The 12,884-nt window shown below is 42.4% G+C and overlaps 1 protein-coding gene across 1 annotated transcript in view; it reads left to right on the plus strand.

Annotated features, from left to right (window-relative positions):
• Positions 1 to 12,884, plus strand: part of TBC1D5 (TBC1 domain family member 5) — a 421,112-nt gene that overhangs the window by 396,540 nt on the left and 11,688 nt on the right. Inside the window, exon 21 of the mRNA XM_070433344.1 lies at positions 4,827 to 4,926. Coding sequence (XP_070289445.1) covers positions 4,827 to 4,926 — 100 coding nt within the window. The remainder of the gene's footprint in view (positions 1 to 4,826; positions 4,927 to 12,884) is intronic.

Raw genomic sequence — 12,884 nt, forward strand, 5'->3', positions numbered from 1 at the left:
GCACCAAGGACCCAGGACAAGGACACTGCTCAGCCTGTCATCTTTACGAGCACGGTCTGCATATCAATCCCCGTCCCTCAAAACATAATCATCTGAAGTAAAAATGTAATCGGGATGAATGAAAAAGGAAGGGAAGACTTTCTGCCAGACCTCAGCTTCTGCTCTTCTCCAAGCTCTGGCTCTGCACAGGTCCCACACTTTTCTGACTCCTTTGTTTACTGGGTCCTTGCCTCCTAAAACATCTTTATCCATCATTTCTTCTGGGCCACGTCCCCTTCGTCTTTAAGACCCATTAATAATGCTGCCTCTTCCAGAAAATCTGCTTTCATTTCCATCTCTATACATTGGAAGGCATCTGCCCTTCCCAGAGCTATTATGCAGGTTCCTTACTCGTCTGTTATCATTATGTACAAGTCTTAGGTCTTATCCTTCTAAAGTCAGAGGCCAGAATTCATGTCTCATTTGTTACTGTATTTTCCACAAGGCCTAACACAAATGTATTCATTGAGTAAATTAATGTATAAGTGAATAAATAATAAACTACAAAAGCTTGTCCTATTATATACAGTAGTAGAAAAACATAAAATCATTTAACAAAATTGATATATAAAATTCATATATTATAAAAGAATTAAAAAACTGAGATATAAAATATTTGAGTAGAAGTATAACAACACATAAGCTATTTGGGTGAATGGAAACACCACTTTGAAAAAGCAAATTCTAAATAATCATTTCTTCAGATACAGTGAAAACGAAAATCTTTCAGCAAACAACGGAACAGAACACAACCAATTAGGCCTAATTTTTTGGAAGGAAAAGGATTTAGTAAGTAATTTTGGGGTTAGGACTTCACATGGTAATTGCTGAATCTCTTTTAAAGGAAACTGAGATATGAGATTATTCAGTGGGAGTAGTAAGCCAGGGACTTGGGTTCTCAATTAGCTATCTAAACCTTGCATATACTTCCAAGAATGTGTTTACAAAGGAGGAGACCATGTTTCATGTAGGAGAGAATGAGAGAATCCACCTTATAAGTTTGTGGTGAGGCATAAATGAGTTAATGCATGCAAAGCTTAGTGTCTGCAATATTGCAATCACTATAGAAAGGTTAGATGCTAGGTTTTTTTCTCTTCCAATGGAGTGGCCCTCATCCTCCCTTCTGTAGTGTCAGGCAAGGGAAACATATGTGCAGAGGTAAATCTGTAAGTCCTTACTTGGCATCATCGATAGGTTCTGTGACTTTACGTGAAACGACCTACAACAAAGCCAATTGTACTATAGGCCAATTGATAAAAACAAGAGTTAATCTAGTTCTTATGGCATCTCATCAACTTTATAACAAAATGACATTGAGTGAAAAGATGTTATTCGAGGACCTGCTGTATATTAAAGATTTTTCTTAGTGTCTTGTTTATACCTAAAAATTACACTACTGTTTTCATAAAACCACAAGGCAATTAGCCAAGCACTTGTTTTTTTTATCACAGAGGGCCAGTTTACTGAAAAGAAGTGACTGGAGCTGCCAGTGTTTAAAGCATGTTAGTTGGGAGGAGAGTAGAGCATGAGAAGCTAAGAGAGCAGCATGAAATCAGTTCCACAATTTTAGAAGCCTGATTCTTGGCTCTTTCTTTTATCTGTAATTATATAGTGAAGAACAAATGACAAGTCACCTTTTTGCCTCCAAGTGATTTCATTCCTATTTATAAATTCTGAGTGATAGTTGAGGGTTTAGGAATGTTTTAGATGAGGCAAACTTAGAGGAATAAGATACTGATTTCTAACTTCCAAATAGAAGATGATCCTGGACCCCTCAACCTCTTTCAACCAGAATGCTCTTCTTATCTCACGTACTGGGTCTTTGGATGAGCTTTCCTTTGAAAAAAAAGGTTTGAATGAATAAAAGTTGCCATTTTCTACAGTACAGATTCCATTTGTACTGAGGTTGGCTTGGGATTTAGGCCAGCAGGATGCTCTTCATTGCCACCAGAGCCCTAAGCAGCATGTGCAGATGTAGAAACTGTGTTTTCATACTTCCACACGCTCACACAGTGTACTGTGGGCTGCCGTGCTCTCTGGCTTCTGCATACACTTGTGCAGATTGTGCACTGCACAGTTCACAGGGCAACAGCCCCATCACACTTGTATTACAATAATGTTCAGTTAGGTGTTTTGAGGAAGAGAGCCCCTTGGAGCTGCATACTTCCCTCCAGCTGTCCACCGCCTCATACCCACAGCCCTGGTCTGTCCGCTCTAAAATGTCTCCTCTGGCTTCTTCTCTCCCAACTTTTATAATGAAAACAAAGTGTAAAATAAATCCATTTAGGTAGGAATGTCTGCTGGAGATTCAAGTTGCCAAAGGCTTTTGTGTTTTTAACGAATGATTAATTTACTAGTAAGTTAAACTAACACAAGAGAGAAAATGTTCTAAAGCCAGGAGGCAGTATATGCCTGGTGCCCTTTGCCCAGTCTGAGCTGTCAGCCCCCCACTCAGTGGTCACATGTGAGGAAAACTCAGGCCACAGCCAGCCCTTCTTGTAACAGACTGCCCAGCTCTCACCTCAATACGGTTCTAGATTCATCTGGTTGGGTTTGTGTCGGTAACACATTGAAAAGGTGACTTGTTCAATAGAAGGGACAGGAAGCAGGGACTGGGATTCCCACAGCAGTTATTCTTATTTAATTACAAGATTTTCATGTACTCTACCTCATACTCTAGTAATTTATGTGTCTTTCTTATTCCAACTACACACTTGTAAGCTCCCTGAGAGCATGGTGTTAGACTTGTACCTCCTCCAGAGAGTGCTGAAGTTAGGCCCAGGTTGGGTAGAGGATTACTTAAAGTTGCATGACTTGTAAATGGAAGGGTCAGAAATATAACTCGAATTTCCTAAGGCCATATACCCACCTAGTGTTCTTTCTATGCTACCACTCTCTCAGTTACCTGTTGCTGGACAACAAACCACTCCAGAAGTCCAGTCCTCAAACAGCTGCACTACTGTTTCTCCTGGGTTGATGGGTCAAGCATTTGGATAAGGCTCAGGTGGGCTGTTCCGTTCCACAGGATGTTGACTGCGTTGACTGAGTCACTCATTGGCTGACTTCACATGGGTTGAGCAGAAAGGTCCATTTAGGCTTCATCCCCATGTCTAGAACTCAGAGCTTCTCTTGTGGCCTCTTTCTCTCCACATTTCTTCTCCTGTCTCAGTATTCTAGCCTGAACTTCCTTACAACATGGTAGTTATCTTCTTCCAGTGAGAGCAGAAGTCAGCAGGCCACTTACACTAGTGCCGAACTGGCCCAGTTTGACTTCTGCTGTGTTCTCTGGATTAAGGCAAGTCACAAGGTCAGCCAGGTTCAAGGGGAGGGAACAGGGTGTACAATGAGGGAAGGACTAGATGGTGGCCATCTTTGGGAACTAACCACAACTGTCATTAACCAACGTGCAGTGTTCTTTCTCCTGCAGTGTCCTGATAGAACAGGGAAACTCAGCCAAAACAAAGGGAAAAAAAGAACAATACCCTGAAACACTCATCCTTTTCCACCTTAAAGCCCAGCCGAAGAGTCGGGAAGGTGGCACCACCTTCCCACAGGCCCCTGTCATCATCCCTTGGCTGAGCTTCTTCTGGTGGCATTTGTCTTTACTTGATGGGATATGTAAGGAACATGGTTAGTGCTGGTGTTATCCTACAGTGGACTCTTCTCAATAATTTGTTTTTAAAACTACTGCTCTATTTTCTGTGTCAAGCTTTCAAATGCATATTCCTAAGGGCTAGTCTCCAGGCAGCAGTTAGAAACAGTACTTTTCAGTGCTGTATATGTGTGTTGCTAAAATGGAATACACCTACAAGTAACCTTCTCAACTGTTAATTTCCATCTATAAGTCAAATTATACTCGGTCTCTAAGGAAAAGCAAATCTCAGTAGGTTTCTCTTTCCTTCTTTTTAATGACATAGGATTTTTATGTGAAAGGACAAGCATCTAAAACTGAAAAATCAATTTTCTAGCCTGTTCCAGCTCCAGCAAAATATTTTCTTTGTATTCTAGCTCACTTGGTTTAAAGTATCCTACCTAATGAGGATAATTCTCTTTCTCTGAGAAAAACTCCCTTAATCTTCTAAATATCCTGGGGAAATTTTTTACGTGTATCATTTTTCTTTAAAAAAAAAAAGCAACAGACTTTTCCTTTTGTTATAGCTAGATTGTCTTTTACCATTTAGATAATTACTCAACCCAGAGTATTTTTCCTAGAAACAATCAAATAAATAAAATGCTCCAGTGTCATATCAAGAGAGGAAATGTAAGAGCAGCTATTTATGGGCTGCAGGGACAAAACTTTTCCAAGTGCTTTGGGGAAATCTCACTTTTTAAGAGATTATCATTGTCTGGAAAGTGATGAGATTTGTCTTATATAAATGGAAATCTTCAGTTTCCCAAATGTGTGTGAGAGAAAATGTAATTTTTTTGTACCAGCTGCCTGGGGAGTATGGCTCACTGAAATCCAATTTACTCTCCCGATTTGTGGGACTCGGTAGTTATAGAAGATACTTTATGTACTTTTTTGTAGGGGTAAACATTTACGCATGGCACAAAGCTAGCATTCAATTAGGAAAAGTCCAGGTTTTCTCAGCCTCTGTTTTACCCTTTCTCCATCTTACTGGTAGTGGCAGTAGTGGGTTTGCTCGTGTTTATTTGCTATTTTGTTATGCCTTATCTAGGACTGAAAAGACATTGTACTTCTTTAAAATAGCCCAGATCATTGGAGAACTTTGAGGATTTCATTTGATTTTTTAAAATTTTCCATATCTTTACTTGCTTCATTTTAGGAAGAAGAATTAGAAGCCCAAATTTCCTTCCTTCAAGGACAGTTGAATGACCTGGATGCCATGTGCAAATACTGTGCGAAGGTGATGGACACTCATCTTGGTGAGTGAACTACTTTGGCCCTGGGAACGGTGATTGTCCTAACAACAGAGCCACTAGGCCAGCCGTGGGCAAACTACGGCCCGCGGGCCAGATCCAGCCTGTTTGAAATGAATAAAACTAAAAAAAAAAAAGACCGTACCCTTTTATGTAATGATGTTTACTTTGAATTTATATTAGTTCACACAAACACTCCATCCATGCTTTTGTTCCGGCCCTCCGGTCCAGTTTAAGAACCCATTGTGGCCCTCGAGTCAAAAAGTTTGCCCACCCCTGCACTAGGCCCTTTGTTAAGCTCTTCACATGAATTATCTCATAGAATCCTCACACCAGCCTATGGCAGATATACTGTTACTATCCCCATTATACAGATGAGGAAACTGAAGTACAGAGAGATTAATAAAATTTCCCAAGCTTTTATCACTAGTTAGTGGAATAGAAATTCAAAATCAAACAGGCTGACTATAGTTTTCAGCTCTTCACTGCTACACTGCCCTTTGTAACTATCTGTCTACCTCAAGCCAAAATAAAATGTTGCGCTTTCAAGATCAAATAGTCAGTTTTTTTGTGCCAACCTGGCTGTAATCACTAATGTGATTGTTTGGACAATGCTTCTTTATTTTTTAAAATACATGTTTTAACCACCTGCCTGAAATACATGTTAGGACCACATGACCTTTTCTAACTCTGACTGTGCTTAGAGTCTAAGAAATGTCTAGTATACACATGAGTCATATGTATGTCACATCAGAAAGTCTTTGGCCACTACTCTGTCTCCATTTGTAGAGTTCTGTGTTTTGTATGGTCTCATGTATGTATTAACATGAGCAACTCTACGTTGCTTGCAAAAGCTTTTATAATGCTTTTTCAGCCCACTTATGGACATTCTTTCTCCATTCTGCAGTGTCTAACATCTGTAGTTTGGGAACAAATTAGGAAAATGAGACATGTACTCTAATGGGAGTGGCCTGTGTGTTGCTCTGTGAGTATGGAGATTGGCAACACCCAGTATTGTCAGGAATCAGGATGCATCCCACCTTTGAGGCTCCTTCCCTCCAACCCTGGGGCCATCATTGAGGGTAGACTCTCTATCTCAGACTCCACTGGTCTCTCAGCCTATTAGGTCACGAGTCCATTGCATGTGGCCAGAAGGGCTGTCATTTAGGCGTTGTCTGAACCATCCTTGCCTCTGGCAAGTAATCTTAGGGATTTGGAGAGCTGCTGACTTAGGTGGCTGGCTGCCTATCAGTATCTGATTAGTCAGCAGGATGGGCCCTATTTTAGCCTCAGCCTTATTTCTACTCTCTTGACCACTCCTTTAGAGAAAGGGCTCAAGAGGAGGAAACAGCTGGAGAAACCCAGTCACATCTGATCCCACTCCTTCAAAACTCTGTTTATTCATGTGTTTCTTTATGACCATTTTTATATAGAACTAAGTTTATATGAATATCATAGCATCACACTTTAAAATGTATCCAAAAGAAGTTATGAAGAGATAGTTTGTATATAAATGACTGATATGTATTATATAACTAATTTTAGCTAATTAATTCATCTTAATTCTAAAGTGTGTGCATATGTGTGTATGTACACATGTGTTTTTGTTGTTGCTTTATTTTTTTTGCTTCTCTGGCTACATGGTGACCTTTTCACTACTTGATTTTGCTTTCGACCAAAGGAGGAGAACAAAGAGTAACTGAGAGAAAGATTTACTAAAACTCTAGAAAATCCCGCTAGGAAATTTCCAAGCTGTTTGGTCCACATAGCAGCTATTAAAGCAGCTTGACTTAAGCCTGAGAATTTTCCATGGGAGGGGGAAACACTTTAATTAAAGGAAAGCCCATACCAGCTGTGAGTTTTCAGCTAACCACAAAACTAGATTTGTTTTTGTGTTTCACTTTCAGCCGGAGTCCTGCACACAGCCGTGACTTCTGTTCACCATATAAATGTCCTGGCCATGCCTTTAAAGGGGGTTTCAGGGATGCTGCAAAGAATTCCTGGCCCCAGGGCCCACAGATACATTTCCTTCATCTGCATGTTATAACATTGGTTTATTAGAGGGCATTTCTGTGTTGTAGGCAATTTTGATTCTAAGCAGAAATTTTAGGAAAATATCATTAATTAAGGCAAAGCTCTTGATTTACTTGACTTATTAAACTTACTTTAAAAATGACTTTAACACCCTAGTGTTTTTTCCATATAATGTTTTCTATTTTTCCTTATTATCAAAGTATTCTAAAATTGGAACAACTGAAATATCCATTAGAAAGTGACTGAGTATAGTAATTTAGATATGCAATCTTTATAAAAATTAAAAATTCTAATAAATTTTATTTATTAACATAAGGAAATGTTCATGATATATTATTAAGTGAAGAGGGCAGGTGGCAGACTAGTGTGTATTTGATGTGAAAATAACTGGAAACAGTGGTTGCCTGGGTGAGGGAAGATTATAGAGGGACTTTCTAAGAGACAATTTTCTATGCTCGGAAAATGCAAGGCCATCACTGAAAATCTGTAGACAGTTTAAGTGCATGTAACTAACACCTGGCGGGGGAGGTCAGTCTTTGTACTGCGGCAAGAGGCAGCTGTCAGAGCAGCTGAGTGTATCTGAGAAGCAGAGACGGCCTCCTGGCATCAAACAGACACCAGTTATACAGGCTCTGTCCCTTCTCAGCTCGGCCAGGTTGCGATTGTGTGCTCTTATATAAAATGGAGATAAAGGTATATATCTTGCCAGTTTGCTGCCAAGATAACATATTTTTAAAGTTTAGCACAAGGCATGGCCCAGAGTGGGTATCAACACAAATCCTCTCCTTGTTCCCCTTAACTCTTAACTGCTCCTTCTCAAGGAAGACCCTGAGAGACCCATCCAGCCCGTGACCAGAGAGCTGAGTGACTGTCCAGTTTATGGAAGGGCTGGGGCCAGTGGCACATTGCCCAGCACCTGACTGAATACTGCTTTTCAAACGGTGTGGAAAGCGGGTGGGATTGTGGATGTGCTGATTTTGAGATTGTTGTGTGAGCTCTGTGATGAGAATGCTTTCTCAGAACTGAATGATGGATGTGTACGCAGTGACATGGTCCAGATGTGCGGGGCCACAGTGGAGCTGTGAGCACTGCCTCAGAAACTTCTAACAATGATGGTCTGCACCGAGTTCCCTCCATTTCAAGGGAATTCTGTATCACCCTATGTTTTCATCGAACAGGCAGTAATATCTTCAAATGTCAGGTATGGCTCAAGGCTGTTATTATAGCTGATAGAACAAATATAGAGAGAAGCCTCTCGTTAAAAGTTATATAAAGGCATTTGTTCAGATTGTCCTTTAATTACAGAGGCAATAAAATTGACAGGTTGGCAGCATTTCCTTGTGAATCTGGAACCCAAAACTGAAAGAGTATTTGTTTTATCAAAATTCTAATTTTATTACCGCCACAGAATTGAACTATTTGAATTCAAAGATTTAGAGGCAGGAATTAAAAATAAGTGTTTTATGAAATCTAAACTTTTCCTGACAACTTCAGAAGACTTTCTTTGTGTTCATTTTTCTGTTGCTATAGTTACTCCCCTTCTTGTCATCCTGACAGTTAAAAGCCATTGACAGTGCGGTATAACCCCCATGGCTGAGCTCAGGCTATTTTTAGATTTGCCATACTTCACACGTAATTGCACGTGGGCGAGCAGCCTGCACTTCTCTGATCTGTGAGCAGCTGGGCTGAGCGGCCAGCTGTTTACAGGGAGTCTGAGCCGCTCACTCTGCTGGCCTCTCGTGCCCACACCTGCCTGCTCCCAGTGGAGGTGTTTCCATCGTTTGATATGTAGACACTGGGTTCCAGCAGCTTGGCCCTCTCATTGGTTATTCATCTAAACAATGGGAGGGTTACGCCAAAACCGGTTTGGCTCAGTGGATAGAGCGTCGGCCTGCAGACTGAAAGGTCCCAGGTTCGATTCCGGTCAAGGGCATGTACCTTGGTTGCGGGCACAACCCCAGTAGGAGATGTGCAGGAGGCAGCTGATCGATGTTTCTCTCTCATCGATGTTTCTAACTCTCTATCTCTCTCCCTTCCTCTCTGTAAAATATCAATAAAATATATTTAAAAAAAAAAAAAAAACAATGGGAGGGTTAAATGCCATGAATTCAGAGAAGTTAGGTTTCTTGTGCTCTTGTTGAAAGCCTTGGGATAGGACCTTAGACCAGTAAAGATATAGGAGCCCTAAAAGCCATCTCGGCTCCTCTTCATTCCCCAGACGAGGAAACCAAGGCAGGAAAGGATGAGTGGCATGCAGCTAGCTGGCACCAGGGGTCCAGACCCGAATCCCGTCCCTGGCTTCTCGTGCACTGATGCTTCTACCGAGGCCACATTTGAATCAGTCGCTGGATTTCAGACCTCCTGCTGTTTTCTTGCACATGCCATTACTGATTGTACACTTGTCATAATATTTATGCAAGAATTAGCTGTAAGAGGCCAGTTTTGAAAATTAGTTTATTTGCCTCTGCAAGAACTTTATAAATCTGATTTTCTAACGTTTATAAAAACCACTTTCAATGGGTGTCTTTGAAAATGTTCAATAGGGCAATTAACTAATGACATTTGAAGAACAGAGAGAAGATGTGATCACCAGACAGTTCTCTCCCTGTCAGCCACGCTGTGATAAAAGCTTTCCACAATGATTTTAAGAACTTGAAGTCCTGTGTATGATTGTGCGGTACTGCATTTCCTCCAAAGAAGGAAGTAGACACTTTGCCAAAGATCCTGTGAGGGATTCAGATTCTGACTCAGTGGGTCTGTTGTGGGGCCCAAAGTTCTGCCTTTCTAACAGCCCCAGGTGACCTGATGTCACCAGCCCCTGACAGAGTAGAAGCAGCAAGGAGCAAAAGGGCTTAGAATGATTTGGGCTCAGTTTGATGATGTGTTCCTAACCCCACACTTCAGGCACATGTGCAGCTTAAAGTCTGTGGGCAGAGGGCTCACAGCCTCCCTGACAATGGTTATAGCCTTCAGCCATCGGAAATTCAGTTCTTTTTTCAGCCTTTCTGAACTTGTTCTATTCTAGGTGAAGTCCCCTCCCCTGCTCCCGGTTTTATCATCAGAAAACTTGGAACTGTTGGTCAGCATCTTCCTTGTGCCCACCCTGTGCCTACTTAGAAAAACTTGGCACCAAGCACTGTCGTCTCCCTTCCCAGGCTAACGCACCACAACTCTGACCACATGACCTCAGTGCAGACTGTCCTTTCGTCATTTTATTTTCATTTTCTGGCTCTCATTTCCCCACAGGCTTTTCCCCAGGAAGAACCCAGGTTTTCCATCTTTCTAAACTGTCTGACCACATGGCCTGTTTTCACCGCTCCATACTAGGCTGCCTGCCCATCTCCTCCAGTCCCTGCCCTCTCCAGTTAATGACTCAATAAACAAAAGATGCGTCCACCCCGTCTTTGTGGAAACAGGCTTGCTGTCAATTGCTTGAAAGCTCAAGGACTTCTGTGGCCACCCCAAGCATCTTCACATCTTGTGAGTCAGCGGAGGAGAAGCCAAGATAAGAAGGCTGATGTTCACTGCCGAGGGCCATTTCTAGCTCCCAGTTGAGGAGTGGCACTTCACTTTCACTAGATCCTTATATCAGCAAAACACATATGGCCTGAAATTCACAAAAATATATCCATCTTAAACCCAATTCAAAGGGTCTCACTTGACTAAATGATGTAACTGTACAACTTACCAAACTGCTCTCCTATCTCATTGCTCCCAAGTGAAAGGGAATGATGGCAGAACCCCAGGATTTTGCTATTTGTAAGACTCTCACTATGTATCTTCTTTGGTTTATAAGTACATATTCTGGCAAATGCATCTAACTGTTATTGGAACTTAGAGCCTTTTAAGTTTAAAAAATATACGTAAAGTCTCTTCTTCTGGTTGACCTTAGGTGCCAGCCATGTCCTAAATGTGATAGATTTTTTGCCTGTGAGGAGTCATACTTCTGTCCCTCTGGCTGGCAGGATGGTAAACCCTGCGAGAGGTGTACACCTTGAAGATTACGAGCTCTGTGCTAAGCACACTCAGTTTACTTAAGAGAACTGTTTGTAGCCTGAAGACTATTCTTAAGTGAAGTGCACACATTTGCCTAGTCTCCCCTGGATCCTCCCAGGTGATGCTTCTTTCCCGGAGCCGAGCTTTCCTGGAGCCGAGCTTTCCCGGTGCTGAGTTTAGGATTTTCAGCCATTCTGGCAGCTGGATACAAAATAGGACCCTTGATTAGATGTTCTGTGTAATCTGCTTTTTGCTTTTTAAGAAAAAACTGAGCATGAAGTGCCTGACTCAGTACTCGGCTCTTTATAGACCACTAATGAATGTTGTTTCCCGTCACCTCCCCCTCCCACTTCTCAGTCCAGCATCTGGTTGATGATGTTAGTGTCACTGAATTCTTTATCCGAGAAATATCTCACCTACTTCTGTTTCTCAGGAGATAAAAATCAGCCCTGATGCTGCTGGGAAAGCCTCCCATTGGCCATTCAGCCAATACTTACTAAGTATCTGCTCTCTGATGTAAAAATAGGTTCTAGGAGGAGGGGGGAGGGTGAAGAGGAAGAGTGGTGATCTAAAATCGAGCTCAGTGTTTAGAAGAGGTGAGTAAAACTTCAAAGTAGGGAGAGAGAGAGAGAAAGAGAATATACCTCATCAGAAATACTGAAAGTGACACGTATCTTCACAGGAAGCAAACCAAGGTCCTCCCGAGCACTAGTCAGTGATCTCGGAAACACTGGCAGGGACAGGGGCGTGGAGGGGGCGACCCTAAAGTAATAGAGATACAGTGAGCAGAGCACCACATTGGGACCCAGATGACCTTGGGTCCAGGATTTGCCCTGTAGAACTGTGCAGCTTCAGGAAACTTAAGTCTTTGAGCCTCATCTGTGAATTATAGTTCCAAGAGTAAAAGATGAGAGTCCAGCAATAGGTGCTTTCAGAGGGAAGACTGTTAATAAGGAAGCTGATGCTTGGATACAGTTTTAAGGTGGACTTTGAAAACAAGGAGGGGTGTGGTGTTAGGAGAAGAGGAGGGCCTTCTAGAAGGGGAATGGCATTTGCAGGGACACAGAGGTGTACACCTTGTGTTAAAAGGTGAACTTGATGCCTACAGTTTTCTCCTAAGCCTACCTTCTCCCAAGCTCTGGACACCTATGAACACACTCTGTGAACAGAAATCCCAACGGCCTAGCCAAAGTCAGTAGTGACAAATGACAGGTCTGCCCCCTACTCCTTGTCTAATGGCCTCTGCAACCACTACCACCCTGGGCATGCATGTGGCCCCCGGTCAGCCACATGTGAGCCCTCTGTTTGTACCAGCCTGCAAATTTCTTGTTTAGTCTGGGACAGTCCTTATGTGAGGTTGTCAGAGGTCAGGATAATTAAATCTCTACCAGAGATGAGAGAGTATCAGAGAGCAGAATCCACTTTCTGGGTATTTGAGATATTGGAGAAGGAAAAGAAAAACACATACTAAGCAGTAATAGTAATAGTGAGGCAGTAGGTTACTGGTAGAAGGGAGCCACTTTGATTATCTTGTCTGATTCTCTGAAACAACCCTCTGAGATAGGCACTCCACATCCTACAGCACACACATCAGCACAAGGTCGTCAGAGCCCGAGCTGATGGATGCAGCGCCCGTGCCCCCGAGGTCTGGTGGAAATGGCCGGGCAGTCTGCTTTGCATATAGGTCAGCCCCACCACCAAATAAAGGGCACTAACATCCCAAGGCAATCACATCAGTGTCAAGACCCCATCCTGTTCCTCTTCAGACCTCAGGCCCTCCATCATTGCCGTGTGCCATTGTGGAAGGAGGACCCGGATCCTGGTGACTGAGAGTGGAATCCGAACTCCACCACTTCCAGTGGTGAGACCTCAGGGGACAGACCTGGCATTTCTGATCCGGGCTGCCTTTTCCAGTCTGGGATGGTGGCACTAAT

This window comes from Myotis yumanensis, unplaced genomic scaffold, assembly GCF_028538775.1.
Source record: "Myotis yumanensis isolate MYYU_CA2020_CCGP unplaced genomic scaffold, mMyoYum1.0.hap1 SCAF_14, whole genome shotgun sequence".
In the NCBI taxonomy this organism is placed as follows: Eukaryota; Metazoa; Chordata; class Mammalia; order Chiroptera; family Vespertilionidae; genus Myotis; species Myotis yumanensis.